The 17,384-nt window shown below is 40.0% G+C and overlaps 1 protein-coding gene across 1 annotated transcript; it reads left to right on the top strand.

The window, feature by feature from the left end:
* The first annotated feature begins 2,812 nt into the window (after positions 1–2,812).
* Positions 2,813–14,552, top strand: LOC123980803 (supervillin-like). Its single transcript, XM_046065355.1, has 16 exons — positions 2,813–2,963; positions 3,370–3,506; positions 3,976–4,123; positions 4,217–4,362; positions 4,581–4,756; positions 5,622–5,775; positions 5,904–6,183; positions 6,764–6,918; positions 7,034–7,136; positions 9,441–9,648; positions 9,874–10,007; positions 10,138–10,293; positions 10,975–11,118; positions 11,350–11,471; positions 11,749–11,904; positions 13,643–14,552. The coding sequence occupies exons 1-16, from the start codon at positions 2,813–2,815 to the stop codon at positions 13,727–13,729; spliced, it is 2,457 nt and encodes an 818-aa protein (XP_045921311.1). The 3' UTR covers positions 13,730–14,552.
* Positions 14,553–17,384: the final 2,832 nt, after the last annotated feature.

Raw genomic sequence — 17,384 nt, 5'->3', positions numbered from 1 at the left:
ATTTAGCCTGTGTGTGCTCTGCGTGTGATAATGCACAGCTATTCATTCGTCTGTCTGTTATTACCTGTGTTCAAACAGTAAACACACATGCACATGGGCATGCAGACAAGTATAGGCACACTAGGACTGACCCCGAATAGTCAAAGGTTCGATGCTTCGATGGGCAGAGCCTGAATTGACTGTCAATCTCACAGTCGAAGATTCAAAGTGATACAAGGATCATACCATTTTGGCGATATTGGGGTGCTCAATGTCTGATTTTACATAGAACTACCAGTTTCCTCCAAATAAGTTAATATACAGCCTATTACAATATAAATGTCAACATATAATGCTGTAAATAAACATGTGAAAAGAAAAAGCTTTCAATAAATGAGAGAGAGGGGAGGGAGGCAGCCTACACAATATACAGGTGCTGGTTATATAATTAGAATATCATCAAAAAATTGATTTATTTCAGTAATTCCATTCAAAAAGTGAAACTTGGATATTATATTAATTCATTACAAACAGACTGATACATTTCAAACGTTTATTTCATTTAATTGTGATGATTAAAACTGACAACTAATGAAAATCCCAAATTCAGCATCTCCGAAAATTAGAATATTACTTAAGACCAATACAAAAAAAGTATTTTTAGAAATGTTGGCCTACTGAAAAGTATGAACATGAAAAGTATGAGCATGTACAGCACTCAATACTTAGTTGGGGCCCCTTTTGCCTGAATTACAGGTACTGGTAGCTTTGGCACTGTGTGCAGGTGCCAAGTCCTGTTGGAAAATGAAAACTGCATCTCCATAAAGTTGGTCAGCAGCAGGAAGCATGAAGTGCTCTAAAACTTTCTGGTAGACGGCTGCGTTGACCTTGGAGCTCAGAAAACACAGTGGACCAACACCAGCAGATGACATGGCACCCCAAACCATCACTGCCTGTGGAAACTTTACACTGGACTTCAAGCAACTTGGATTCTGTGCCTCTCCTCTCTACCTTGATTTCCAAAGGAAATGCAAAATTTACTTTCATCAGAGAACATAACTTTGGACCACTCAGCAGCAGTCCAGTCCTTTTTGTCTTTAGCCCAGGCGAGATGCTTCTGACGCTGTGTCAAGAGTGGCTTGACACAAGGAATGCGACAGCTGAAACCCATGTCTTGCACACGTCTGTGCGTGGTGGTTCTTGAAGACTCCAGCGGCAGTCCACTCTTTGTGAATCTCCCCCACATTTTTGAATGGGGTTTGTTTCACAATCCTCTCCAGGGTGCGGTTATCCCTATTGCTTGTACACTTTTTTTCTACCGCATCTTTTCCTTCCCTTCGCCTCTCTATTAATGTGCTTGGACACAGAGCTCTGTGAACAGCCAGCCTCTTTAGCAATGACCTTTTGTGTTTTGCCCTCCTTGTGCAAGGAGAAAATGGTCGTCTTTTGGACAGCTATCAAGTCAGCAGTCTTCCCCATGATTGTGTAGCCTACAGAACTAGACTGAGAGACCATTTAAAGGCCTTTGCAGGTGTTTTGAGTTAATTAGCTGATTAGAGTGTGGCACCAGGTTTTCACAATATTCTAATTTTCTGAGATACTGATTTTGGGGTTTTCATTAGTTGTCAGTTATAATCATCTAAATTAAAAGGAATGAACACTTGAAATATATCAGTCTGTGTGGAATGAATGTATACATTACACAAGTTTCACTTTTTGAATGGAATTACTGAAATAAATCAACTTTTTGATGATATTCTAATTATTTTTCATTTTTCCAGGTAATCAAACTATCTGTCATTAGTTGGATGTATGTCCTCTGCAAAGCTGTGTGCAGCTGGACTATTTGTTTTATCAAATGCCACATCTGTCCCTCATGTTATTAGCAGCTCACAATTATTTGTTTTACCATTCTGCACCTCTGGACTGTGAAAAAGTGAAAATTTACTGTAAAAGCTTATGTTTGATGATATTTGTCTTTGTTATTTACTTGAAATGTTTGATCTTTGATTGATGGAGTAATGAGGGTTTTTAAATCTGATAAACTCATTTATTTATGTTATAATAACACAGAGAAAATTTCTTACTAAGGCTATATTTTTACATCTGATAAATGTCCTTAACATGAATACATAATCAAATAAAGAGAGGGTTATTTAACAATATGTTAAGGAGTTACATTTATACAGTCTTACAGTTGTAACTGGCCCTTTGAGGATAACCGTAATGCTTATGTGGCCCTTGGTGAAAATGAGTTTGATACCCTTGATCTAGTGCATTGCCATTTCTAGAGCAACACCACTAGCTTGGCTAACAGTAATAAAAAGAACTGTCCAATATTCAGAGTTCATTCATTACACAAAATAAGAAGTTAAATGAAGTTGGGGTTTTTTGCTCCCAACCCGGTCAGACTGCACCCTTGATGCCTAACTCCTGGATGTTGGGCATCAACCCTTAACTAACAAATACAGGGGCTTAAGTTCTGTCTGGTGGGTAACTAATGAGGATTTATCCTGTGAGGGCACAGAGGCCATCATTCCGAAATACAACCCTTACAAAAGTAAAATTGAGGGCAGCCTTCTTGAATAGACAGGGTGCAGCTTGTTTACTTCACAAACAAGTCAGCCAAACAGACAGGGATAAAAACTTCAGTCTACATTTTCCAAATCTTTTAAATGGGTTTGTTTGTTTTGTGGAGACATGTGAAAAATAGAGACAATGAGACAGCATCTTTACCAGCAGACACATTGAGTTTAAGAAGAAGGAAAAACAAATAGCTACCATTTGGAGGATGCTGCTTCAAGGGTGTCTAAATCCCGAAAGGATTTCTAAAATGGGAGACGAGAGCTGGTCTATTTCGGTGTCTTTGCACCTCATCCTCACGTCTAGTGGTGACAGCTGTGGCTCTAAATCATTCTCCTCAGGTCGCCTCATACTATCCTGGGCTGATCCTCTCTTCCAAACCCCACTGTCTGTGATCCAGAGTAAATCCACTACACAAGGGGTACTACTAAGTTAGGAGGTTTTCTATCCCAACCTCACTGTGTTGAGATTGGTGCTTTAAAATAGCTTCTGCTGGTTTCTGTTTAGAGCCAATGGGTCGTGATCACTGAGGCCCCGAAAACCCTAGTTTTTATATTGACAAATTTATGATTGAATGTAAATTGCATTCTGTCCTAGCTGCATTAATTAGTTGGAAACAGAGGTATTTAATAAGAAGGAGTGGTTACTTGACAAAGCAGGTACGTGTACATACATGTACAGGATCAAATGGTGATGGCTGGCACATTGTCACCCCAACACCCCTAGTATGATGAACCAGGCATGCTGACAATGATAATCAGACCTTTCACTTATAAGCCACCTGTCTGTGTGTTTTTGTAACACCAGGCCGAAGACACGTCCAGACCAGGCTGGTGGAGCCCAGAGCATCCTCCCTGAACAGCGGAGATTGTTTCCTACTCATCACGCCACACTACTGCTTCATCTGGATCGGAGAGTTTGCCAATGTCATCGAGAAGAACAAGGTGTGTCTGGCCTCTGAATGCTGCAAAATGACAGACCGTTTTTTTGGGTAGACTTGAGTTTCAGTCATATTGACACAGGTGGCATATGGGTGCTGTTATGTAGGGCAGGCACCACATGCAGGATGTAAATACAGCCCTGGGTGGAAGCAATGGTGGCACAGCACAGGAAGAAGTGTGTGTTGAAAGTCAGGAAAGGGGTGTATGTGTATGTGTCCCTGGGTTGTTGCTGGAAATGGACACAAAACAAGGCTATTTTGTTCAAAGCCTAGACTGGTCAAAAGACCAGAGCAGAGTACTGACCTCAGTCGGACAAAAAGGAAAGCTCTGAGCCATGGCACAGATTATCTATAAGGGGTTGTTTGAGTTTGGTTCATTCAAGTTTTTCTCTTCTTTTTGTTTTAGAGATCCTGAGTAATGAACTTGAGTAATGGGTTCTAATGTAGTGCATGTTTTTCTCCGTCATTTTCAGGCTTCAGAGTTAGCAAATTTCATCCAGAGTAAGAGAGATTTGGGTTGCCGTGCTAACTATGTCCAGGTCATCGAGGAGGGCATCAGCGCACACAGCCATGCTGCCAAGGATTTCTGGAAGATCCTGGGAGGGCAGTTGAGTTTTCAGTGTAAGAATGTCTATCTGAGATAAACCCAGCCTTGAGGAAACAGTCCCTGAAACAATGAAATGCAAGCTGATGCCCTTATCTTACTTCTTGTAGCTGCAGGAACACCTGATGAAGACGAGCTGTACGAGGGTGCCATTGTGGAAACAAACTGTATTTATCGCCTGGTGGATGACAAACTGGTTCCGGATGATGATTTTTGGGCAAAGATGCCCCGTTGTTCCCTGCTCAACCCCAAAGAGGTCAGACAACCTGATACTTATCTTGAATAAATTAAGCTGTAAATCATCCAGTGTTTTTACACCAGTATTGAATGCCACTATGTGAAGGAGTTTATTTTATTTTTTATTTTTTTACGTTGGCTCCACCCATTGGCAATATAGAAAATGACGGCAGACAGCAATGCTCGGCAGTACTGTCAGGTTAGAAAAATAATGTCTCTATCTGTATATCTATGCAGGTTTTGGTGTTTGACTTTGGCAGCGAGATGTATATATGGCATGGGAAAGAAGTGACACTGGCACAGAGGAAAGTGGCCTTCCAGCTGGCCAAGCACCTATGGAACGGCACCTTCGACTACACAAACTGTGACATCAACCCGCTCGACCCAGGAGAGTGCAACCCAGTCATACCCAGGTATGGAAACATATACTACCGTACTGTAAATTAAAACCAAAACTGTTCGTTATATATTTGTTTGTTGTGAGTTTGTTATATTTGCAAATTGTGTACCCTACTAAGCTGCAAAAATAAGTCTGAATTTAGTGTTCCAATCTCACTTGATGTCTCCAAATGCTCTTAATATTTGTCATTCATGAGTGAATGCAACAGATGAGTGTTACTACTACAACAAGGGACGCACGATAATATGAGCACGCCCTCAGTATCGGCCGGTAAAAGCTTCAAAATGAAATATGTGTATCAATCCGAAATAAATATTTCTGCTGACATGACAGGCCGATAAGATGGCGCTTTAATTATGTGCAAGCAATGCAAGTACAGTATGTCTGCAGTGTGAAAGGCTTTTTTGTGTCCAAAACAGATAGCAAAGTTGTTCTTTGTAATTATTGCTGAGCGTCAGTCATGCGTGGAGGAGCCAAACCGCATTCCTTCAGTACTACAAATATAATTGCCCACCTTAAGAGTCATCATCCTGATCATTATTCTGAATTTGTGAAGAACAAAGAGAAACAGGCACCAGCGAATAAAACTTGTCAGCAGTAGTTTTCTTATTTAGCCCAGTTAATGTGTACATTTTGAAAAGCATTGTATTTTATGTCCACTTCAGACAGTTTTGATGTTCTCTGCTATTAGTTGAGAAATGTGCGTATGTCAGTATCTGCATCTGCAATAGGCCTAAATAAATTGGAGTGAGAAAATATTAGATATCTGCAAAAATTCAATATTGTGCATCCCTAACCACAATGGGGTATTCAGAACATTTTCAGTGACACAGGTATGGTATGATGTCAGTGATGTACTGTATCCTCTTCACCTGTAGGAAAGGTCAGGGCCGACCTGACTGGGCAGTGTTCGGCAGACTGACTCAACACAATGAAACCACCCTGTTCAAAGAGAAGTTCCTGGACTGGAGCGACTCCAGGAAAACACCCAGTCCCATAAAAAACACCAACTACCATATCACTGATCAAAAGGTATCAAAAAATACTTCAATTCATAAAAGTCTTATTACTGTAATCAGTGTGAAACAGGGGATAATATACAGTAGGAAAAGCAGATTCTGCCATTCCTCTTATTTCTGCCTTTCTAATCTTCACCCTAGGAGCAGTCCACCTCTGATCAGCCCCATTCGTACGATGCCTCCCTGATGCTGCCCCTCCATGAGGGGCCCATCTGCACCAGACTGGATGGGTTCAATGTGGGGAGGGGCTACGGCCTGGTGGAGGGAGAGGAGTGGCGGAGCTATGAGATCAGCACGCTGGCGGTGGAGGTGTGGCATATCCTGGAGTTCGACTACAGCCGACTGCCGCACCAGAGCATCGGACAGTTTCATGAGGGCGACACATACGTGATAAAGTGGAAGTACATGGTCAGCACCGCAGGTTAGTATAATCTGTTTTAACACACGTATCTTCACTTTACTGAGGCTCTTACTTTCCAGCTATTATATGTGTTTATCTTTCCTTTAATGACTAGTGTTCTTTTTACTTTTAACCCCTTAAACTGTGCTGAGTCTACAGACATATGTTGTGCCACAGAAATTTATTTATGTTACAGCAGAGATCCCAATATGTCCGGTAGAATTTAGAAAATGTGCATAAAATGATACCAATATTGCCTTTTGATACTTGCTCTCCTGTATAAAATCTTTGATTTGGATGTGTCACTAAGATTAAACATCATACAGCTTTACTTATTTATAAGTAATATATCATATTTATCGACAGATTAAGCAGTAATGAAAAGAGTTACTAGGTGCAGCCGTAATAATATGCATAATTGTCATCTAGGAAAAAAAAATGTCAGAAATTAAAGAGGCAATTTGAGGTGCAAATTCACTGTTTACATGGTTAAATACATAGATGTGGGTAAACCGATTTCATTAGGCCAAAACCAATGACACATGTTTATTGTCCATTTGTCAGAACCATTAATGTGTTTCTAATAATCTCTTGCCATCAGTTGGGAGGAGACAGAACCCGGAGCAGCTGAAGACAACAGGAGCTGGGAGGGAGAAGTGCTGTTACTTCTTCTGGCAGGGCCGCAACTCCACCATCAGCGAGAAAGGAACATCGGCACTGATGACTGTGGAGCTGGACGAGGAGCGGGGAGCACAGGTGCGTGAAAGATTGTGTGTCTGAGCAGAAAAAAACTTACTGTTACTGTGAATACAAGTCTGTTTTCTGTTGCGTAAGCTTCACTCCTCTCCTGTTTCATTTCATCTTCCTCCAGGTTCAGGTTCAGCAGGGTAAGGAGCCTCCATGTTTCCTGCAGTGCTTTAAAGGAGGGATGGTTGTCCATTCAGGGAAGAGAGAAGAGGAGGAAAACTCACAGAGTAAGCCCACATTACTGCTTTAAGATAGGCATTAGTCAACACAAACACACTGCTGCTTTTCCATCATTTTCTGTACAGGGTTAATGAGCAAACAGTCTCTTTAGAGGTCCATATTTAGTCATACTTTTCTAGAATGCTAGAAAATAAGTAGCAGTCATATAAATTCATTGTCTGCCCATAACGAGTGGTTCATATACAGTTGCAACCCAGAAAAGTTGAATATTGTGAAAAAGTTAGCTTTTTCCCGTAATTTAAGTCAAAAAGTGAAACTTTCATATATTTTAGATTCATTACGCATGGCTTGCAGCAACGGAAATCGAAAATCCATATCTCAAAATATTAGTATATTAGAATAAAGACTGTTTAATACAGAAATGTCAACCTTCTGAAAAGGTACATTTATACACTCACTACTTAGGGGCATGCCAAAAAATCGATACAGCAATATATCGTTATACTTTTTTCGACGATACTGTGATATTCCAGCCCATCATATATAATAGCGCTTTGACGGTTAGCTCAATGCTAACAGATAATAGGAATCTCTAATAATGTGCTAACGGAATTAGCATCGCGATAAAATAATCTTAACATAAACTACACATTTTGCTTCGCATGCTGAACAACATACTGTGCAAATACTTAAATGCACGTTTCCTGAGCTCTGTGTGAAATAAAAAAGAGCTGCTAACTTCACTGTCTTAATCTACTACTCTGTTGCTTCAGCACTCAACACAGTCTAGCTACAGCAACCCGAAAGGGTCAAAACACAAACCAAAAATTCCCAGTGGCCTAAAAATACAGCTACCACTAGGTGAAGAAAGGGCAGCACAACGCTGTGTCACTGAACAGTTATCAATATAATGTGATGTACATATTAGATTTATGTGGTACAGCAGTTTGTATTTTCAGCAAAACAATTCAGTGAATTTGCTTTTTATAAAGAAATATTTTAATTATTTTTCATAGTTGCTCTATAGTTCATTATTTTTAATTAACAGACTGAAAAGTGTGTGCTGCAGAATTTTGGAACGGTTTGGATTTGCAGCAAACAAATAGAGAAAACTTTACCATTTCAGACATTTTGTATTCATAGTTAGACAGATATCGTGATGTATCATTTTAGGATTGTCTAGCAATATATTGATTATCGCAGAATAGCCATATCGAGATATTATCGGTATTGTGAGCCGCGTATCTTATTGTATCGTTAGATACCCTGTGGCTAGGGTATCCTAGGGTATACACGTTGGCATGGAGACAATGAGCCTGTGGCACTGCTGAGGTTTTATGGAAGCCCAGGTTGCTTTGATAGCGGCCTTCAGCTCATCTGTATTGTTGGGTCTGGGGTCATTTTCCTCTTGACAATACCCCATTGATTCTCTATGGGGTTCAGGTCAGGTGAGTTGGCTGGTCAACCAAGCACAGTAACACCATGGTCAGCAAATCAGTTACAAGTGGTTTTGGGACTGTGGGCAGGTGCCAAGTCCTGCTGGAAAAGGAAATCACCATCACCATACTGCTTGTCAGCAGATGGAAACATGAAGTGCTCTAAAATCTCCTGGTAGACGCTGCATTGACTCTGGACTTGATAAAACACAGTTGACCAACACCAGCAGATGACATGGCACCCTACATTACTGCACACCAGACTTCAAGCAACTTGGATTCTGTGCCTCTCCACTCGTCCTCCAGACTGAGGGCCTTGATTTACCAAATTAAGTGCAAAATTACTTTCATCTGAAAAGGACGTTGAGCTTGACTTTGGTCTGGTTCTTTTTCTCCTTAGCCAAGGTAAGACGCTTCTGACGTTGTAGCTCATTTTCTGGACCAGCTTCGATTCAGCTCTCTGTTAATAGTCAGCCCTTTCAGCAGTGACCTTCTGTGGCTTACCCTCCTTGTGGGAGGTGTCAATGAGTGTCTTCTAGGAAACTGTCAAGTCAGAAGTCTTCCCCATGATTGTGGTTGTGTGTGCTGAACCAGACTGAGAGATTAAAGACTCTTCTCAGGTCGACATTTCTGACATTCTTTATTCTTATATTGTAATATTTTGAGACATGGATTTTTGATTTCCATAATATATAAGCCGTAATCATCAAGATTAAAACAAGGCCTGAAATTTTTCACTTTATGTGGAATAAACTCAAAATATATGAAAGTTTCACTTTTTGAATGAAATAGAAAAAAAATAAAAAATAAAAAATATATTTAGTTAAGACGTTTTCTTCTTCTTTAGCCTAAAATGTAAACACTTTTCTTACTTGTTTGTCTCCCTCAAGTCTCGCTCTGCCCTGTTCCCTTCAGGTGACTGGCGTCTGTACTGTGTGCGGGGGGAGGTGGAGGTGGAGGGCCACCTGCTGGAGGTAGCCTGTCACTGCAGCAGCCTGCGCTCCAGGGTCTCAATGGTGCTGCTGAGCATTAGCCAGGCCCTCATCTACCTGTGGCATGGCTGCAAATCTCAGACACACACACGGGAGGTGGCGCTCACCGCCGCCAACAAAATCAAAGAACAGTAAGTGGAAACTTTATTTTCTCCCCTAAAAGTATTAAGTCAGCACAGGTCAAAGTGACACTAGAGCTGCAACTAGTAACGCTGTTTCATTTGACAACTACCAACAAATAAACAAAGCAGTTCCTGAAACCTCTATTGATCATCTTGAAAAATTGATTGAGATCAATCTGATTTCACGCTGCTGTTATCATCAGTCAGTATATGACGCCTTTTGTCTTTGTGCAGTTGTCCTCTGGAAACGGGCCTCCACAGCAGTAGCAAGGTGACCATCCGAGAATGTGATGAAGGAGCAGAGCCCACAGCATTCTGGGAACCCCTTGGGAGGAGGGACAGGAAAGCGTATGACTGCATGCTGCAAGGTGGGGGAACCAAAGTGCATAAAATCTAACAACTTTTTAAAAAACTTATTTTTTACTGTAAACAGAGCTGTGGGTGGTGTCATTAACTAGTGTCCTTGGTTATGTGTGTTTTTTAACCTTTGATCCTCAGACCCAGGTAGGTTTAACTTCTCACCACGTCTGTACCAGCTGAGCAGCAGCTCAGGGGAGTTTGCAGCTGTGGAGTTTCTATACCCTGCCAGAGACCCCAAGCAGGTCAACTCTATGCCTTTCCTGCAGGAAGACCTTTATGCAGCATCCCAGCCAGGTACACATGTGAATTTGTCTTATTGTACATGTGATTATAATAATAGTAGATTATATTTATTAGGTCCTTTTATCAAGATGCTTTACACAGCAAAATATACCCAGCTGCCCCAGGTTACATCCCTTAGATTTGGTTATTAAAGAACTGAGTAAAATATGAACTGAAAGGGACATTTTACTGTTAACTTTAAGTAAACTTGTCAGTGTACCTCTGTTTCTAAATGACCATAAACACATAGGCTTATATATCTGACCTGTCGGGCTGGGCTCTCATATACACTATATTGAGTATAATAATACTAAAGTAAGAGAAAACAACTCTCAGCCCTAAGGAATTAAGGAATTCTTAACTTTATGTAGCTATGTTCAGAAGGTAAAAGTTTAGAAAATCTATTTTTGAAAGATTTCCCAAAAGATTTTTTAAAATTGAAACTATTGCAGAGGTGGAGGGGGTTGCCTATTGGAAAGTGTGTGCAGCTAAGAATCACTGCTATATCAGGAGTACCACTCATTGTGGGCTGAGGGGGTTCCTTGCAGAACCAGAACCAGGCAGAACACATTATTGATGATGATGATGAATGCTGTGTGTGTTTATTATCCATTAACATGAGGTAACCATAAACTAGCTGTGTGAAGGTCTAAAAATGGTGTCCTTGTCCTATTTTCTTCCTCTGAATATCAGCCCTGTTCCTGGTGGACAACCACCATGAGGTTTATCTGTGGCAGGGCTGGTGGTCCCAAGACAGTGAAAGCACCGGCTCAGCCCGAATCCGGTGGGACTCGGACAGGAAGTGTGCCATGGAAACTGTGCTGCAGTACTGTAGAGGTATTCCAATTTCTTCTTCTTATCATTATTATTATTATTATTATTATTATTATTAGACACAATCAACACTTTCACCACTCTGTTACTGATTGATGTAACATTTCAGCTATTTCTTTTTGTTCTTCTATTTCTTAAAATGAATGCAGTGTAAAACCACTACAGCAATGGAAAAAATAGGAAAACAGGGTTGTTCTTTAAAACCAATGATACGTTATTGTTTTGTTTCCACAGAAAAGAACGCAAAGAAGCCTCCCAAAGCTTATCTGATCCATGCTGGTCTGGAGCCACTCACCTTCACCAACATGTTTCCCAGCTGGGAGCACAGAGAGGACATCGCTGAGATCACTGAGAGGGTGTGTGGATAAAATCTTATTATCTGATCACTCCCAGTTACATCATCTGATATGAACCAGTATTGCACACAGTCTCTGTATGTATTACTGCATATACTGTAGTAGAACACATGCACTTATTGTACAAAGAAAAAACAATAAGAGACTTTCTTTTTGAATACTGGTCAGTCCAGGTAGCCATTATTCCTCATTGATTTTTCTAATTTAATTTCTTATCTACTATCCGGCTGTTTTTGCTATGAAAAGTGATGTATTGTGTGTGTCTGTTTGTTCCCAGGAGGCAGAGGTGTGTAACCAGATTATCCTAGTGGAGGACGTGTTGGCCAGGCTGTGTAAGACCACATACGCCCTGGCAGATCTTCTGGCACGGCCTCTGCCAGAGGGTGTTGACCCTCTTCGCCTGGAGATATACCTGTCTGATGAGGACTTTGAGGTAAGAACCAGCAGGCTACAGATATGAAACATCTCAATAATTGTTTAATATCTTATTGCTGGTATACTAGAAAACATTTTCCATCTAATTTGACAGTGATATATTATTTTAAAGCTGCACTAGTCAATATTTTTATGTTAACAATGGCTCAAATGACCATGTGAAAGGTGTCACTCATAGTGATGAACCTACTGAGAATTATCTAGTGTTTTCATGTGGTTAACTTTTTTTAGTTTTCCGTTCTCATTAACCATGTTTTTAGCCACAGCAGGAAGCTGTTTTCAGAGTGAAAGCCCTTTTAAACTCACTGTACGCTACCTGACCAGAACCAAGTTGGCAACTAGCTGGTGAACGTAGTGGGAGCATTTGCAGCTAAAGAGTCAGATATTTCTCTCAGGAGTTGGTTGTAGCTAAAAGAGCTAAAAGGAGAAAGGAGTGAATATTGGACTTACATTCATCAGGTGGCAAGTAGTATGTCTCCAAATGAATGCTAATGTTGCTCTGTGTCTGCTGGATGTGTTTGGAAGTGTTTCCTAACACGTTAGCCATATTGCTACTTTAAACGTAAGGCCCATAATATGTCGAACATGCGTGTTCAGCTTGTTCTGCCCCCATGTGGTCAAAAACACATCAGTATTGTTTTAAAGTACAGTATGATATGCTGTATGTAGGTTATTTTTTCTTATTGGTGACAAGTGAATAACTGGCTAATGTTTGGCTCTTACATCTCTGTAAGAGTGCCTGTGACACTTTCCATTCATTTTTAAAGAGTAAAAACAGTACATTTTCCTCAAATGGCTCAGTAGTTTACTAAAACAGCTGGCTACTGTAGTTTTTGGCAAACATTACACAAAGAGGAGGAAATAGTGCATTTGTGGGGGACTATTTTCAGCGGCGGATTAATCCCTCGTGCCACTGGTGCTGTAGTGAGTATTTCCAGCAGGAGATGGTGGATGTGGGATTGAGTCAAAATAAACTACAGCGTGTATGTATGTTTCATGTTAATGAAGGAACATGTCACCCAGTGCAACAATGTGGCTGTCTGACGTGTTTTAATAGTTTGGACAAGAATGGAGCTCTATGACAGTGGAATAAGATATATCAGGCTCTACTACCCCATACAACTTTTATTATGCTTTCTCAAATGACTTTCAGGAAGAGTCTTGTTTAGAAATACTGCGAGGTCATAGAACCATTTTAATCTGTAGTAGTCTGATCACTTATGATTATGAAATATTTTATGATCTTCCAGATTTATCTATGGCTGTGTATTGTTCAAACATCTTTGTCAGATTTCCTTTATGTTCATTGCTCTCTTCCTCTTTCTTTTCACAATCTTGTCTTTCAGCAGGTTCTGAAATTTACTCCACAGCTGGTCTTTTTGGGAACTCTACCATAATTAACTTTCTCTCCAGATCTACCTCATTTTCTCTCCGATAAAACATCTAACATTTGATTAGCTTGCTGATCCACTCACAGTCTACACGCTGTTGTGGACACTGTACTGAATCGTGGAGATATAAGCTCTTTGTCAACTTTAAAACAGATCAGATTTTACTGGGGATGTGAATTGAGGAATGGTGGCGATGTCCTTAAACTCAATGGTGCATGAGTATGTTCTCAGAGAGTTACTCTGTCCTCACCATGCAAGCTGCAGGATTTGTTAGTTTGAAATCTGAACAATCTGTTTGGTAAACGATCTGCTCCATGCTGATTGTGTGCATGGCTGCTTCCACAGAAAGCCCTGGAGATGACCAGAGAGGAGTATGGGGGTTTGCCTGGCTGGAAGCAGGTGAACTTGAAGAAGGCCAAAGGTCTTTTCTAAATGGTTGAAGCGGAGAGCTGACCTGAAGACATCAGAAAAAAAGTAATTTGTCTCCTCTTTTGTTTACATCTGGACACAAACAGAGGCTCAGGGGCTTCCTCTCCTGAGTTAACCCTGTAATGGTGGGTTGAGGTCGACAAAGGGAGGAATGAAGGTGTGGAAGAGGTGATCGATAAATGAGAGGTGTGCCAGCTTCTTGTGCTGTAAATTTCTCATCTTCTACTTTTTCAGTTGGTATTTTGGTTGCATATGTAGGAGACAAATGTATGTGGGTGCACCACTGAGTGGGTGTGTTTATAGTTATTCTTTAAAGTCACACTCTGTTAATATTTGTACATATGTACCATATGCAGAACAGCCAGTTAACCCTTACATTGTCAGCCATGCAACGATCTCATATAGTGGGAGCAGGCCTGTCAGCCTGTTCAACACACTCCACATTAGAATCTGCTATTCTTATATGTATAATTTATATTTATATCAAATCCATATAGGAATTTAAAAAAAAAGCCATATATATTTACTGAGCTGAAAAATCTCATGATTGAATAAACTGTGTAATTCATGTTGAGGTGGTTTGTTTCATATGGTGATAACTCTCTCTTGCTGTACAGTTCACCATTTGCCATTTACAAATCAAATGATGCAGCTTTATTTAGATGTGTCTAGTGTCGCAGATAGAAGATGATGAAATGTATTTGATTTTTAAAACCTACATTGTATAGTGCCTTGCTTTCGTGTACAGTTTATATACAGATCCTAGTCTGCATTTGAAGACTTTTTGTGATATAAATAAATATTAGAGAATAAACCCTGAAAGTTGCGTTGCCACATTGTGTTGCCTTTTGTTCTCCTTACCTGACACACTGTTTAAAATGTTCTCCATGTCACTGTCAAGCTCAAGTACAAAATTGACTTTACTGATTAATATACTGTATTGTATACTATGGTTTAAATTCAGATCATGAACTGCTGGATGTGACCATATCAATACTTTTTTAAAAATCATCCAGTAGAGGGCAGTATAATATTAATTTCTGTGAACTCAGGACAGGACTGGGACAGAAGCTCTTAAATACATTATCAATTATGACATTGATCTTAGAAAAAGTAAACAAATTATGTAAACAGTATAAAACGTTTCTTTTTCTATGGTAAACGGTTGAAAATTGACTTAGTAGAACATGTAGTACCCAGAAGACATACTATAGCTGAGTGGTTCCCACCCTGGGAGTTGGTGCTGGAATCTAAATCTGAAAGCTCAGCATTGTCTTCTCTTGTTTTTGTCCTTTTCCTGTTGAAATGGAATTGGTGCTATCATTCATTTTATTATTTACACCTTAGTTTTTCCTACTGCCACATGTCAAAATGTTTTATGTAAAAAAAAAAATGCATGTAAAGCACAAAATGGTTAGATTTTTGGGAAGAAAAGAAAACCATTGAGGTTCATTGATCAAACATGTCAGTCAAACCCAAAATGCTTTTGTGTTTACTGTCTGTGTAGTGAGAGAGCCTTGTGTCTTTAGCATCTAAAGTCCAATGGTTAAATACATTTACTCAAGTACTGTACTTAAGTACAAATCTGAGGTACTTGTACTTTACTGAGTATTTCCATCTCATGCTGCTTTATACCCACAAAATCAGATACCCACTATAATTCAGAGGGAAATACTGTACTCCAGTACATTTATTTGACTACTACAAAGATTAGTTTATAAAAATACAAATTATATATATATATATATATATATATATACAAAAATATTATGCACTGTTAAAGATTAAACTACCAAACAGTATACAAAATGATTCAAATTGGCTCCATCCGACCAGCTTCGATGGTAAAATGCTAATTAAACATTTATACCGAAGCAGGATTAGGGGCCTTTTTCTTTCTTTGAATACTTTTAATACTTTAAGTGCATTTAGCCAATTATGCTTACATTTTCTTAAGCAACATTTTAATCCAATGAAGTATTTTTACAGTGTGGTATTGCCACTTTTACTTACTTCCCCACCACTGCTAAAAGCTATTGGACAAAGTTTTTTAACTTACAGCTGTCCTTTGCAAAAACTCAGGAGAAACCTGTATGCATTTCATGTTTTTTTTTGATAAAGTTATTTAAATGTAATTCAACTTTTTGTTGCTATTCCCTCTGTTGATAAAAAGGAATTCCATTACATATTAACAGTGGGGTGCAGAGCCTTACTTTGTTTTAGTATTTTTAAGGGGAGCATGACAGAAAAAGTTTGCGAACCACTGGTCCAGGCAGTTGGCCACTAACAAAGCCAAAGGAGGTGCTCAGTCCTGAAAAATACACAAGACTGACTGTTTATACTGTGTAAATTACCAGTGACTTTGGAACATGAGGGCAGCCTTTTCTATGTAAATAAAGTAAATGCATTGATACTGGTAATAATACTGAGAAAGTCACTATGTTTTCATATTAGTCTCTAATTAACACCCTGTTAAGTAACTCTGATCACCACTGTTTGTGCAGGGAAAACCTTTCTTTTGGTCTGTATTGCTCACACACCTATTACATATTGAAGCCTCATACACACAGGTAAAAGCTACAATCAGCCATCCAACCTGTCAAACCTCACAGCCTCATTTTCCAGGCTATCCTCCAACTCTACACACACGCTGAAAGCCCTCAGATGTTCTCAATATCAAGCCGTTGCCTGTGTTGAGGAACAAGAGCAATTACAGAGGAATTTCATGCAATCACAGTAGAACAATATACACAGCAGGTTTCTGTTCATCCAACTGTTGCTCGAGTGTTGCTCAATAGCCTATTTTAACAGCCTTACTGACAGCCTGCCCTGAAACAGCAACAAGAGAAAGAAAATGCTGCTGCCTGTTCCAAAAAGGTTGGCAAGGCTCTGCGTGGTTTTCACTGTTTTTCATCCGCTCGCCCTCTCTTGCATGCTAAGTTGTTGGATACTGAGCCTGTGCTGGATTATTCTGTTACACATGCCTCCTCTGAACTCCTCTGGCCTGTGAGGAGTTTGATGTGCGACACGGTGCGTATCCGCCCACCTGCTCCTCCACACCCACTCAGTGCAACATGTTCCAATAGCCCTCCAACCCTCTTCAGCCCTCCCCTCTCTGTCTCCAAGAAGACAGTGGGACGTACAGAATGTTGCCGTGCACACACAGTCAGGTGTGTGTAGTGTCTCTGAGCCCGTTTTGACTCTGAGCCCAGTTTCTGTGCTGAGCTCCAAACAGCTTTTCTTTTGATGAAATCCCTTTACAAGATGCAAACACATGAATGCAACCCACCATAACACACACACCTGTCCAGTACAGTATGTAGATATACACACACAGAAGCTAGCAGTTATTCCTATGTATAGTAAATGTGCTGAAATCACTGCCAGAATAGAATGCAGGGTAAAGGTCAGTGATCAGGATTACAAAGAAAACTTGAAAAATATATCTTTGTAATGTATCTTTAGGAAATAAGCTACACTTACTACTGTAAAGAGAACATATATATGAAAGACATAAGGGTATGCTGGGTCAGCTGCCAGTTTTTAATATGTGGCGGGTGGTGACAGAGCTGACGGGACAAAACAATGGACAGACATGAAGTAGAAGAAGATTCCTGAGGGAAAAGACAATTTCACCTGTACTACCTTACATAACTTA

Source organism: Micropterus dolomieu, linkage group LG12 (assembly GCF_021292245.1).
Source record: "Micropterus dolomieu isolate WLL.071019.BEF.003 ecotype Adirondacks linkage group LG12, ASM2129224v1, whole genome shotgun sequence".
NCBI classification, from domain to species: Eukaryota; Metazoa; Chordata; class Actinopteri; order Centrarchiformes; family Centrarchidae; genus Micropterus; species Micropterus dolomieu.
The sequence above is the reverse complement of the archived record's forward strand: the minus strand, read 5'-3'. Positions and strand labels throughout refer to the sequence as shown.